The sequence below is a fragment of the Rhinoraja longicauda genome, chromosome 35 (genome assembly GCF_053455715.1).
Source record: "Rhinoraja longicauda isolate Sanriku21f chromosome 35, sRhiLon1.1, whole genome shotgun sequence".
Taxonomy (NCBI): Eukaryota; Metazoa; Chordata; class Chondrichthyes; order Rajiformes; family Arhynchobatidae; genus Rhinoraja; species Rhinoraja longicauda.
In genome coordinates this window covers 21,412,304-21,427,281 of record NC_135987.1, presented here as the reverse complement: position 1 = coordinate 21,427,281, position 14,978 = coordinate 21,412,304, and the positions used below count along the sequence as shown (strand labels likewise).

Sequence of the window (14,978 nt, the reverse complement as noted above, 5' to 3'; positions counted from 1 at the left end):
ACAGGGTCGTAAGGTCATGTGATAGGAGCAGGATTAGGCCATTCGACCCATCAAGTTTTCTCCGCCATACAATCATGGCTGATCTATCTCTCCCTTCTAACCCCATTCTCCTGCCTTCTCCCCACAACCCCTGACACCCGTACTAATCAAGAATCTATCTATCTCTGCCTTAACTTGATTTGGCCTCCACCACCGTCTGTGGCAATGAATTCCACATATTCACCACCCTCTGAGTAAAGAAATCTCTCCTCATCTCCTTCCTAAAGGAATGTCCTTTAATTCTGAGGCTATGACCTCTGGTCCAAGTGGACCACTAGTGGAAGAAGGGTCTTGAACTGAAACATCACCCATTCCTTCCCTCCAGAGATGCTGCCTGTCCCGTTGAATTACTCCAGCTTTTTGTGTCTATCTTCGGTTTAAACCAACATCTGCAGTTCCTTCTTACACACTAGTAGAAACATCCTCTCCACATCCACTCCATTCAAGCCAGGGTAAGTTTCAATGAGGTCCCCCCTCACCCTTACACTCAGTGACTGAATGTTGTTGACAAGTTAAGAGCATGTCCCAGTTACGTGATTTTTAAGGCGACTGCCGGCGACTGTCAAAGTCGTAGCAGATCGCCAAAAATTTCTTTGACCCTACGACAATGACCACGACAATGACCACGACAATGCCGAGTCAGGTCGATACAAGTCACTTTTTTTGTGAAACCAGCACCCGGCTAAGAGATTACACCGTCTTCGGAAACATCGCAAAATTCCCACGCTTACCTGACCGTCAAACTGTCACCTCCAATCTACCTGTCAAATGTCCTGACGGTAAATAAATTGGTTAAACAAAACTATCTTCTGGTATCTTCAAATGCCTTTTCTTAATTTAATATTACGTGTTTCTAAATGCATCTGTGACAACCTAGCAAAGCTGGGGACAGCGTGCGACAGACAGCGCCCGCAATAAGCTACGATACCTGGCCACAAGCCAGCTGTCGCCGAGAAATTTCTATCTGGAAAATCTTTCCACGACGCAACGAGATTCGTTGAAGACTCCTCACGATCATGCCCACGACACCCAGGTGAACATTCTGCGACAGCCTAGTCGCCGGCAGTCGCCTTAAAATAGCCTAAGTTGGACATGCTCTTTAACAATGAGTTTTAGGACATTCAAGGTGTGACTGTGGTACTGAGCATGGAGTCATGCATGCTTTGTATCTCCACTCTGGCCCTGTTTGGCAGTGGACACATCAGAAGGAAGCCCGCTACAAGCAGCAGTTAGGAAACTTCAAGCATGAACTCACCCGAGATTCCTTGAGTTATCGGGATTTCCTTTCTTTAAAGCGGGTATCATACTGTAGAATCTGTGGACAACCAATTCAAGGACAAATCAATCAGTGGAAAACTATCACCAAAGTGACAGCTAATTGGGAGAACTGTGTAGTATATTTATAGTCACTTACTTTTTTAAGACGACTTTCTTATCATTTTTATGGAAAATAAGGAACTTTGAAAATCCACCCTTTAAAAAGATTTCAATTGCAATATCCTAAAGGTAAGAATGGAACAAAACAGTTAAAGGTACGAAACATTGTATTGTAAATACTCAGTGTTTTATTTTGTCAATAAAATGGTGCCGGAACACATATCAATTTAAAGTTAAGCTACATTTAGTCAGCAGTTTGTTTCCATCAGTATATCGCCTGTTCTGTTTTGATTTCATGGACAATCAACTTTTCATAGATTCATTAGTGATAGGAGCAGAACTAGGCCATTCGGTCCATCGAGTCTACTCCGCCATTCAATCGTGGCTGATCTATCTCTCTCCCTCCCAACCCCATTCTCCTGCCTTCTCCCCATAACCCCTGACACCCTGTTTAATGTCTGTGGAAGGGTCTCAACCCGAAACGTCACCCATTCCTTCTCTCCAGAGATGCTGCCTGTCCCGTTGAATTACTCCAGCATTTTGTGTGTGCCCTGTTTAATAAATTGATAATTAACTGACAATTAAAAAGTAGAAGAATAAGCAGATGTTAAAAATGTAGAAACCCAGCTTTAACGTTTTAGAGATACTGACACGTCGAGTCAAATCGGAGTAGTGTAAGTATTAAACGCAAAACTGCCCATTCAACGTGGAGTGAAGCAAAGAGTCCCGGCCCCTCTTGCAGACCCACGTCCGTGTCCGTGTCTCCCTGGCCAGGGAATGTGTGGTGTCCACAGGCTCTCTGGAGGCTTTCCCTGAACACTGCAGGTCGATCGCATCGTGGATAAAGATGACGATTTTGTAATTTGATGATTGATTGATTGATTGAATTTTGCAAACTGCTGGTTTTAATCTTTTAATTTTTTTTATCTTTCCAGTTGTTATAACCGTGAGTATTTGAATAAAAGCTCACGTTAAGCAAAAGGAAAGGAGTGTGATACAAATTAAAGGGGCAGCAAGACTTCAACTTGTAATCAGCGTGAGTGGCCTCATTAGTAACTGTCGATGGACATGGGTAAGGTCAACCTTGACCCAGCACTTTGTGCCTCTTTTGCCCACATGGCAATACCTGGCAGAGAGACCAAACACACAGTGGAAGGCCTTAAACAAAGGTCATGTCATGAGGGGAATGCTTTAAGTCTAAATTGCCTTTTACCGCTACAATGGTTAATTCCTTTGTGCTCAAGGTCCTCGATATAATGGCCTGCACAGTGGAGGCAGCAGCAGCTGGAAAAAGACACAATGTGCTGGAGTAACTCAGCGGGTCAGGCAACACCTCTGGAGAACATGGATAGGTGATGTTTCACAGAGTGCTGGAGTATCCCAAGTCAGGCAGCATCTCTGGAGAACATGGATAGGCGACGATTTACAGAGTGCTGGAGTAACTCAGTGGGTCAGGCAGCATCTGTGGAGAACATGGATAGGTGACGTTTCTCAGAGTGTTGGAGTAACTCAGCGGGTCAGGCAGCATCTCTGGAGAACATGGATAGGTGACGTTTCACAGAGTGCTGGAGTATCCCAAGTCAGGCAGCATCTCTGGAGAACATGGAAAGGTGACGTTTTGGGTCGGGACCCTTCTTAAGACGTTGTAGGGAGGGGAAAGACAGCTGGAAGAGAGGTGGGACAGGTAAAGGTAGATACAGGTGAGGGGGGGGGGGGGGAGTTTAATAAGCAGGTGTTTGGACAATGGCCTGAAATGGAAAAACAGAAAGTGTGAGTTAGGAATAGAAGAGGTGCAAATTGTGAAGCTAGGACAAAGAATATGGGTGGAAGGGGAGAGGGAAGGGGAGAAATGGATGCGAGTCAAGGTGGGTCATGGGGAAGTGGGCGGGGGGGGGGGAAGGGGGCACGGAGGGGAGATTTCACCTGGTCAGACATAGAAACCTTTGATCACCTGAAGAAGGAAACGACGATGGTGAATTTCCTGAACATCGTCCCAGGAATATCGGGAACATTTGGGAATTTTCCCACCAGCCTCTTTGTTGCACATGTCATAAATGTAGGGATCATTGATGCTGCAAAACAAAAACAGGGCAACGCTGTCTTGGTAAAAGCCCAGCAAGAACAGACCCCATGACAGGGAACAAGCACACTGCAGGGCCTGGCCTCATGTTGGGATGGTTTCCACAGCCACTGGCGGAGGTAGACATGTGTTGGAGAAGTGCTTCAGAATAAGGGCTGTCAGCTCACCAGCTCATGGACAACAGTGGGACCAGTCCTTGGACTTAAGACTTTAGAGATACAGCACGGTGGCGCAGCGTTAGAGTTGCTGCCTTACAGCGAATGCAGCGCCGGAGACCCGGGTTCGACCCTGACTACGGGTGCTGTCTGTACGGAGTTTGTACGTTCTCCCGTGACCTGTGTGGATTTTCTCCGAGATCTTCGGTTTCCTCCCAGGTTTGTAGGTTAATTGGCTTGGTAAATGTAAAAATTGTCCCTAATGTGCGTAGGATGGTGTTAATATGTGAGGATCGCTGGTCGGCGTGGACCCGGTGGGCCGAAGGGCCTGTTTCTGCGCTGTATCTCTAAAACTAAAACTAAGCATGGAAACAGGCCCTTCAGCCCACTGAATCCACGCTGACCAATGACCAACCCGTACACTAACACCATCCTACACACACTAGGGACACCTTACTATTTTACCGAAGCCAATTAAACTACTAACCTGTACGTCGTTGGAGTGTGGGGAGGAAACCGGAGCACCCAGAGCAAACCCACGCAGTCACGGGGAGAACGTACAAACTCCGTATGGACAGCACCCGTAGTCAGGATCAAACCCGGGTCTCTAGGGTCAGGCAGCAATTCTGGAGAACATGGACATCCACAAAGCTCCAAAGGTGATGGGCCAGGGAGACAAGATGGTTTAGAAGGTACAGGGAATACTTGGCAATGAATATAGGTGCAGAGAAGTTAAATGGTTCAATTATACATTGGATGAAACATTACCTCAGGATGTACCGTTGATAATGAGGAAGCAAATACCAGGCAGGACAATTTGGTCGAAACTGGAGTAGTTAATGGAACTCAAAACGAGCTGTCTGTGGGAAGGTGTCTGAGCAGCGCAAACAAGACAAGACACAAAGTGCCGGAGGAACTCAGCGGGTCAGGCAGCACCTGTGATGATGCATCTGTCCATTCCCTCCACAGAGGCCGCCTGACCCACTGAGTTCTTCCTGCACTTTGTGTTTTGCTCAAGATTCCAGCATCTGCAGTAAACACATCCTTGTGTGTACCAACGAGGCAAGAGAATCTCCATAGATGATAGGACACTAGACAGTGGAGAAGTACAGGAGATCTTGGAGTGGATATCCAGAAATGTCCAAAGGAGATGACCAGGATCAGATGGTTTAGAAGATAGAGAGAATACTTGGACTAGTATATAAGAGCAGAGAGGTCAAATGGTTCAGTTTTAAATCAGATGAAACATTACCTTGAGGGATGGTGATTGGTGCAGTAAACATCACCAGAGGATGACAGAGTGAAGTTCTCACAGATGTAGAAGTGACCTTGGTCAATGAGCAGGACACTTTCCATCAACAGTGGGCATTCAGTGACGATGAGTGAGAACTTCATGGTGATCTGTAAAAGAACGCTATATTAATATTCTTATATATTAATATATAACATTCAGTGTCATGTTTTGAGCAGTCAACAAAAACATGGGCTGAATAGATAAAGGAACCATCTTAATAATGTGTTTTAATTTTTAAGGATATTTTGAAGGCGGAGGTTGCCAGGGTCATGATTAGTGCGGGTGTTAGGGGTTACGGGGAGAAGGCAGGAGAATGGGATTGGGAGGGAGAGATAGATCAGCCATGATTAGAAACATAAAAACATAGAAAATAGGTGCAGGAGTAGGCCATTCGGCCCTTCGAGCCTGCACCGCCATTCAATATGATCATGGCTGATCATCCAGCTCAGTAACCTGTACCTGCCTTCTCTCCATACCCCCTGATCCCTTTAGCAAAAAGGGCCAAATCTAACTCCCTCTTAAATATAGCCAATGAACTGGCCTCAACTACCTTCTGTGGCAGAGAATTCCACAGACTCACCACTCTCTGTGTGGAGAAATGTTTTCTCATCTCGGTCCTAAAAGACTTCCCCCTTATCCTTAAGCTGTGACCCCTGGTTCTGGACTCCCCCAACATCGGGAACAATCTTCCCGCATCTAGCCTCTCCAACCCCTTAAGAATTTTATATGTTTCTATAAGATCCCCCCTCAGTCTTCTAAATTCCAGCGAGTACAAGCCTAGTCTATCCAGTCTTTCTTCATATGAAAGTCCCGCCATCCCAGGGATCAATCTAGTGAACCTTCTCTGTACTCCCTCTAATGCAAGAACGTCTTTCCTCAGATTAGGAGCCCAAAACTGCACACAAAACTCCAGGTGCGGTCTCACCAAGGCCCTGTACAACTGCAGTAGAACCTCCCTGCTCCTAAACTCAAATCCTCTTGCTATGAATGCCAACATACCATTCGATTGAATGGCAGAGTAGACTTAATGGATCGAATGGCTTGATTCTGTTCCAACTGAAGATGTGTCTGAATGGTAGCAACATTACCTAGTGGTCACCCCCCAAGAACAACGCCAGTCAATTGTAGTGCAAACCTTAGGGACTGTAACATCTAGTCCTACTAATCAATCTAGATCTTGTGAAATTATATGATGAATCAACTTAAATGTTTGAAAATATCCATGCCTACCTTGTCCTTCTCAGCCAGTGCCTGCAGAATGGCCTGCCGCTCGACGCACTGCTCGAAGAACTCCTCAGACTGGACACTCTCGGTGAGTGCAGGGAAGAATGTCAACTGGCTGCAGTCAAAGCCTTGCTCATCGATGTTACTCTCCCCCGCTGCACACAACACACACTAATGCTGAGTGTACATTTTCAGTTTAGTTTATTAGAAACATAGAAAAATAGATATACAGGTGCAGGAGTAGGCTATTCGGCCCTTCGAGCCAGTACCACCATTCAATATGATCATGGCTGATCATCTAAAATCAGTATTTATTCACAAAATGCTGGAGCAACTCAGCAGGTCAGGCAGCATCTCAGGAGAGAAGGAATGGGTGACATTTCGGGTCGAGACCCTTCTTCAGACTCAAGATCAGTCTGAAGAAGGGTCTCGACTCGAAACGTCACCCATTCCTTCTCTCCTGAGATGCTGCCTGACCTGCTGAGTTACTCCAGCATTTTGTGAATAAATACCTTTGATTTGTACCAGCATCTGCAGTTATTTTCTTACACCATCTAAAATCAGTACCCCATTCCTGCTTTCTCCCCATATCCCTCGATTCCTTTAGCCCTAAGAGCTAAATGTAACTCTCTTTTGTAAACATCCAGTGAATTGGCCTCCACTGCCTTCTGTGGCAGAGAATTCCACAGATTCACAACTCTCTGGGTGAAGAGGTTTTTCCTCATCTCAGTCCTAAATGGCCCTGTGACCCCAGATTCTGGACTCCCCCAACATCGGGAACATTTTTCCTGCATCTAGCCTGTCCTATCCTTTAAGAATTTTATTTGTTTCTCTAAGATCCCCACTCATCCTTCTAAATTCCAGTTGGTGCGGTGGTAGAGTTGCTGCCTCACAGCGACAGATACCTGGGTTTGATCCTGACCATGGGTGGTGTCTATACAGAGATTGTACGTTCTCCCCGTGACCTGCGTGGGCTTTCTCCGGGTGCTGCAGTTTCCTCTTACACTCCCAAGACATATAAATTTGTAGGTTAATTGGTTTTGGTAAAATAGTGTGTGTATGATAGTGCTAGTTTATGGAGATTGCAGGTCAGGGCAGATTTGGTGGGCCAAAGGGCTTGTTCCTGCAGCGTGGTAGCAGACCAAACTAAACTAAACTATGCTGTACCATACTATGTTCTAAAACATGCAGAAGTGCTCACTTCAAAGGTGTAAAAGGAACTAAAAACAGTACATTATTCTTCAGTAGGGTCTCGACCTGAAACGTCACCCATTCCTTCTCTCCAGAGATGCTGCCTGTCCCGCTGAGTTACTCCAGCACTTTGTGTCTATCTTCGGTTTAAACCAGCATCTGCAGTTCCTTCCTACACGGTACATTACACAATGTTTTTCTTGTGGACAAAAAGGTGTCGGCACGCTTATAACACTTCTTGTGCCTCTATTGGCTGCTGTACATCAATCTAGTTTTTAACATTTGCTGTTCAGATGAATGCACTGAGTTTGTGTATTCAGTGAACTATTAATTTCCACCTCCCAAATGACCCAGAGCTGTAGGAATGTTGGGAGTGGTGGCGTGTTACCTGAGTATAACTGGCTGTCAGTTTGTCCCGTTTGTTCATCCACAGTGCATAACTTGAGACACAACAGCTCACTGCCAGGATTCTCGCGAATCTGTGAGGAAAGTCAACGTGGAATGTCAAGGATTTCGAGAATAGACTTCAAACCTGATTCTCTTTCAATCGTCACAATAGTGGCATAGACTTGATGGGCCGAATGGCCTAATTCTACTCCTATCAGTTTTGACAATCAAACCTGAAGAATTCTTTTCACAAACATAAAGCTTGAGCTACATCACAAAGTAGCAAGCATGGTATAACTCAATTCATTGGGATTGAGGCAAACAAGTTGCATTACTATTTTAATACATTTAATGTAAATACTGTCCACAATTTATAGACCAAAATTAAGAGGCAAGCAAATATTTTTAAAAATGAGAAGTATCAGCAAATCAGGCAGCATCTGCAGAGAGAAAACCAGAGTTAGTGTTTTGGAGATTGAGGGGAAACTTGATTAAAGTACATACAATTATGAGAGGCATTCTGTACATTAGGTTAGGCAGTCGGGATTTTTTCCCATGGGAGGTGAGAGAGGAAAGAGAGGAAAATGTCAAAGATTGGGCATAGCTTTAAGGTGAGAGGAAAATGTCAAAGATTAGAGGGCGTAGCTTTAAGGTGAGAGAGGAAAATGTCAAAGATTAGAGGGCATAGCTTTAAGGTGAGAGAGGAAAATGTCAAAGATTAGAAGGCGTAGATTTAAGGTGAGAGAGGAAAATGTCAAATATTAGAGGGCATAGCTTTAAGGTGAGAGAGGAAAATGTCAAAGATTAGAAGGCGTAGATTTAAGGTGAGAGAGGAAAATGTCAAATATTAGAGGGCATAGCTTTAAGGTGAGAGAGGAAAATGTCAAAGATTAGAGGACATAGCTTTAAGATAAGAGAGGAAAAGTTTAACGGAGATGTACGGGCAAGTGCACAGAGTGTGGTAGGTGCCTGGAACAAGTTGCCAGAGGTGTTGGAGGAGACAGATACAGTAGTTCATTAGTTCTAGGCAAAGATACTAGAGGAGCAAGATGAACCACTCCGTCGAAATCACCTATACTGAAGTGTAGTACGCAAAGGAGCGCAACGTCCGCCATTTTAGTAAGCAAAACCCGCCGTTCGCTCTGCCTCTCGCAGTGTAATCAGTGTTTTGGAGGAACAGTATGTGTGATGGTACCATTAAAATGCAGAATATGTCTCATCTATCAATTCACAGATTTTTGTTATTTTTCTTTTTAAATGTTTCTGCAAGTTTCTGCCGACTAAAATGGCGCCGTGACACACTACGGTTTTTAGGGTCGAGTGGTCTATCTTGCTCCTCCAGTCTGCCTGTCCCGCTGAGTTACTCCAGCAGTTTGTGTCTGTCTTCGGTTTAAACCAGCATCTGCAGTTCCTTCTTACACAGATGTTCTAAGACAGTCAGGGTCAATGAATGGTGGGAAGGGGAAGATGTGAATGGGCAGGTGTGGCATCACCTACAGCTGGAAAGGGGAGGTGTTGCAAGAAAAGGGAGTAGTATTTGGTGGAAATGGAAGAGTGGATCAGAAGTAGGGTTGCCAACTATCTCACTCCCAAGTAAGGGACAAGGTGACGTTACCACCTCCCACCACCTCACCCAGGTCACACGGGGTCCACCAATGGCGGCCGCCCGGGCCGGGAGGCGGGTTGCTACGCAACCTCCATCAGGCGAACACACTCCGTTAGCCTACACTGTCCCGGCCCGACAGCGGGCCTAATATGGGACAAGGGCGGTCCCGTACGGGACAAACCAATTTAGCCCAAAATATGGGATGTCCCGGCTAATACGGGACAGTTGGCAACCCTAGGCAGGAGTTACAGGGAACCGGTCCTGGCAAAACGCTGAAGGTGGAGGAGGTGGAAGATGGATCTGGTGGTGGAATCTCATTCTAGGTGGTGGACATTGCAGAGGATGATGTGTGGATGGTGTGAGCTGGCAGGGTGGCAGGTGGGACCAGGGATCTCTGCCCAGGAGGAGAGGGCTTGAAGCACAGACTTGGAAACTGGATAAGATGTGATCACAGGGTTTGTTAGCAATGGCAGAGAGCAAGCCACTGGTCACAGAGAAAGATCTAGGATGTCACCAAAGACATGAAATACAGCTCAACGAACATTTGAATTGACTTTGCATCAGTCAACCCTTTGAACAAAGTTATCATTCATTTAATGCTCATAATAAAAGCCTAAAGTCTGTCTTGTCACAGTGCTGTTCGTGTGCCATTTAGAGGAACTTTTCACATTGGGCGGCACGGACTTGGAGGGCCGAAAAGGCCTGTTTCCGGCTGTATATATATGATATGATGATATGATATGATGATAGCTCGGCAGTGGGGGCCACAGTGAGGCAGCTGGTAGAGCTGCTGCCTCATAGCACCAGAGATCCGGGTTCAATCTTGACCTCGGGTACTGTTTGTGTGGAGTTTGCATGTTCTCCCTGAGACCACGGGGGTTTCCTCTGGGTGCTCTGGTTTCCAGTCTGCAGTTCCTTCCTGACCACTGCGGGTTTAGTTTAGTTTAGAGCTACAATGCAGAAACAGGCCCTTCGGCCCACTGAGTCCGCACCGACCTGCGATCCCTGCACATTAACACTATCCTACATACACTAAGGACAATGTACACATACACCAAGCCAATTAACCTACAAACCTGCACGTCTTTGGGGTGCGGAAGGAACGGAGAAAATCTAAGCAGGTCACGGGGAGAACGTACAAACTCTGTACAACTGCACCCGTAGTCGGGATCGAACCCGGGTCTCTGGCACTGCAAGCACGGTAAGGCAGCAAGTCTACCGCTGTGCCACCGTGCCGCCCACAGTGGCCTTTGTAATTGTCCGTGATGTGTCGTGAGCATAAGTGAAAGTGGATAAGGTTGATGGTTGATGTGGACTCGGCGGGCCAGTTCCCATGCTGTATCTTTCCTTCAATCAGTCTCATCACAAGGATTGCCCGACAGAGAGCTTACCCTCTGTAGTTTAAGTCAAAACACTTCCAGCTGCTAACGTGATTTTCTAATGTCCTGCAGGTTGCTAATCGTTGTTCTGGCTACCGATTACTTCAGCACAGGTCTGTCCCACACCACCCGCTGCGCTCTGAATTACTATTGGAAGGGAGTAGGGGTGGGGAATGGATGGATGGTTGGTTTATCACCATTTTACTGCATGTGAGATTGCACCCAGAAACGTTCTCATGTAGAGCCCGTGCCTATTCTGCGACAGCACGGCAAACTGGCACCTGTGAAATGTGCAGATGATCGTACTACAGCTGAGAGTGTTGTGTCAACCATTATATGCATCCCGACACCTTTATGTCTACAAAAACAGCACTGTTTAGAACTCAGCATTTGCTACATAATTAGTGCCCAGAGAAGGGACATATCTACTTCACATCTTAATAATACAAAAACATGGAATTAATTCTCTGTTGTAATTAGCAGATTTCCCAGTGTAGACAGTGATGCATCGAGCATCTGAAATGTTCAGATCTAATCTTACTTCACTATCGGCCTCTTTGGTTCCGCGCGCATCCTGAGGATAATTGATGCAAATGGTCTGCCGTCTCATCTTCTTCCTCATTCGTGCTGGCCCCTCAGCCTTGTCGAGGATCCAGGCCCCCTGCTGCATCCGTGCTGACGGCCCCCATAATCCCCGCTCTTGCAGCAGCTGCTCTTCCACTCTGGCCCAGTCCTTCGCTGCACGGTTCACAATGCACTTCTGCATCTGGGGACACAAGTGAGAAGCCTCAACAGATGGTGTGGACGCGGCCTGCAGCTGCCAACGCGATTGCCAACGTTCCCCTCACATATACAAAGACACTGCAGTTTCCTTGCTGGATTACACCACCTCCTGCTTATTATCATGGAGTTATAGAGTGGAAACAGGCCCTTCGGCCCATCTTGCCCACACTGGCCAACATGTCCCAACTACACTAGTCTCACCTGCCTGCATTTGGTCCGTATCCCTCCAAACCTGTCCCATCCATGTACCTGTCTAACTGTTCTTCTTAAATGTTGGGATAGTCCCCGCCTCAACTACCTCCTCTGGCAGTTTGTTCCATACACCCATTGTGCAGAAAAGTTACCCCTCGGATTCCTATTAAATTTTTCCCTCTTCACCTTGAACCTATGTCCTCTGGTCCTCGATTCCCCCACTCTGGGCAAGAGACTCTGTGCATCTACCCGATCTATTCCTCTCATGATTTTATACACTAAGCATCCTGCAAAAAGAATCTCACATCAGTGCTCAATACAGACCACGCACCTCACCTTAAAGTTGGTAGTTATAGTTTTAGAAATACAACATGGAACCAGGCCCTTCGGCCCTTTGAGTCGACCAGTGATCACCCCGTACACTAGATCTATCCAGGCAGGAGGGACAATTTACAGAGGACCACTTTGGCGGCACAGTGGTGCAGCTGTAGAGTTGCTGCCTTACAGTGCAAGAGACCTGGGTTCGATCCTGACTACGGGTGCTGTCTGTATGCGCTCCCAGTGATGGCGTGGGTTTCCTCCAGCTGCTCCGGTTTATAGACAATAGACAATAGGTGCAGGAGGAGGCCATTCGGCTCTTCGAGCCAGCACCACCATTCAATGTGATCATGGCTGATCATTCTCAATCAGTACCCCGCTCCTGCCTTCTCCCCATACCCCCTGACTCCGCTATCCTTAAGAGCTCTATCTAGCTCTCTCTTGAATGCATTCAGAGAATTGGCCTCCACTGCCTTCTGAGGCAGAGAATTCCACAGATTCACAACTCTCTGACTGAAAAAGTTTTTCCTCATCTCAGTTCTAAATGGCCTACCCCTTATTCTTAAACTGTGGCCCCTTGTTCTAGACTCCACCAACATTGGGAACATGTTTCCTGCCTCTAACGTGTCTAACCCCTTAATAATCTTCATTCAAGAGAGAGCTGGATAGAGCTCTTAAGGATAGCAGAATTAGGGGGTATGGGGAGAAGGCAGGAACGGGGTACTGATTGAGAATGATCAGCCATGATCACATTGAATGGTGGTGCTGGCTCGAAGAGCCGAATGGCCTCCTCCTGCACCTATTGTCTATTGTCTATTATACTTTTCGATAAGATCTCCTCTCATCCTTCTAAATTCCAGTGTATACAAGCCTAGTCGCTCCAGTCTTTCAACATATGACAGTCCCGCCTTTCCGGGAATTAACCTAGTAAACCTACGCTGCATGCCCTCAATAGCAAGAATATCCTTCCTCAAATTTGGAGACCAAATTCCACAGTACTCCAGGTGCGGTCTCACTAGGGCCCTGTACAACTGCAGAAGGACCTCTTTGCTCCTATACTCAACTCCTCTTGTTATGAAGGCCAACATTCCATTGGCTTTCTTCACTGCCTGCTGTACCTGCATGCTTCCTTTCATTGACTGATGCACTAGGACACCCAGATCTCGTTGAACTCCCCCTCCTCCTAACTTGACACCATTCAGATAATAATCTGCCTTTCTATTCTTACTTCCAAAGTGAATAACCTCACACTTATCTACATTAAACTGCATCTGCCATGTATCCGCCCACTCACACAACCTGTCCAAGTCACCCTGCAGCCTTATTGCATCTTCCTCACAATTCACACTACCCCCCAGCTTAGTATCATCTGCAAATTTGCTAATGGTACTTTTAATCCCTTCGTCTAAGTCATTAATGTATATCGTAAATATAAAAGACAAAGGACTCTCTAAAGGATAAAGGACGAAGGACTCTCTAAAGGATAAAAGGCACAACATTTATTGCAAGATGAAGTCTGATAAAGTCTGATTAAAGATTGTTCAAAGGTCTTCAATGAGGTAGATGGGAGGTCAGTGTTGTACTTCGTGGTCCGGTATCTGTTGTACCTTTGTTGAGACTCTGGACGGACCACAAGTACACGTGTTTAAAAAGGTTATCATGCTGGAGCTTAAATCCAGGCTGTTTATTCCACGGCCACCTGGAACCAGAGTGGCCACCTAATCACCTCATTCTCTTATATAGACATTACTACACAGGAAAACAAAGTAGTCCTTGTGATACAACAAAGTAGGCCCTGCAATATCACAACAGTCAGGACCACACACTGGTTGATGAATGGACCTGATAACAGCTGGGAGGAAACTTTTGAATAAGAGGGCATGCATGACTGCTGTGCCAGTGTCCTGAAACGTTACCTGCATGTGGTCCATGTGGAGCACCTTACCTGCATGTGGTCCATGTGGAGGCTGGCAAACACTTCCTGACCAGTTTTCCTTTGCTCGTCCATTCTGATGGAGAAATCCTGCAGACAAACACGAGGGAGATTTATACTTAGATATGCACAGTGAAACTTCTATAGTCCCCTCTCCAACATCTGGAATCCCAGTGGTTCGGCACCTCCCTCACATCAATGTTTGATGCCAACCCCTCTCAGTCATCAGCACCAGTTACAACTCTCTCCTCCAACTCAGGCGCAGCGGTAAAGCTGCTGTCTCACAGCGCCACAGACCCGGGATTGGTCCAATAGTATTTGATGTGATCAAAGCAAACCTCGATGCTTGAATATTCAGTGCCAGAAGCTACGTAATCCAGTTGGTGCCCAGTTTAATTGCTCACACACCACCTTACAGCCACTTTTATCCCACCTCTTTCAAAAGATCACATAAAAACTATACATCCCAGGGTTTCATCTCTTTTAACTGCAGATGCAGGTTTCTACAAAATGACACAGAGTGCCGGAGTAACTCAACGGGTCAGGCAGCATCTGTGGAGAACATGGATAGGTGACGTTTCACAGAGTGCTGGAGTAACTCAGCGGGTCAGGCAGCATCTGTGGAGAACATGGATAGGTGACGTTTCACAGAGTGCTGGAGTAACTCAGCGGGTCAGGCAGCATCTCTGGAGAACATGGATAGGTGACGTTTCACAGAGTGCCGGAGTAACTCAGCGGGTCAGGCAGCATCTCTGGAGAACATGGATAGGTGACATTTCACAGAGTGCTGGAATAACTCAGCGGGTCAAGCAGCATCTCTGGAGAACATGGATAGGTGACGTTTCACAGAGTGCTGGAGTAACTCAGCGGGTTAGGCAGCATCTCTGAGGAACATGGATAGGCGACATTTCGGATCGGGATTCTTCAGTCTGATTGGGGGGAGAAAGCCGCAAGAATTTCTTATTCCCACACTAAGCAGTGCAAAAATTAATTGAAACTCTTAAGAAAATTAATTCACAG

The 14,978-nt window shown here is 46.3% G+C and overlaps 1 protein-coding gene across 1 annotated transcript in view; it reads right to left on the bottom strand.

Moving 5' to 3' along the window:
* Nucleotides 1-14,978, bottom strand: part of wdfy4 (WDFY family member 4) — a 157,249-nt gene that overhangs the window by 53,488 nt on the left and 88,783 nt on the right. The window contains 8 exon segments of the mRNA XM_078428358.1: nt 1,295-1,354; nt 1,454-1,539; nt 3,368-3,488; nt 4,904-5,052; nt 6,176-6,324; nt 7,749-7,839; nt 11,274-11,498; nt 13,971-14,048. Of these exon segments, the coding sequence (XP_078284484.1) occupies nt 1,295-1,354; nt 1,454-1,539; nt 3,368-3,488; nt 4,904-5,052; nt 6,176-6,324; nt 7,749-7,839; nt 11,274-11,498; nt 13,971-14,048 (959 nt within the window).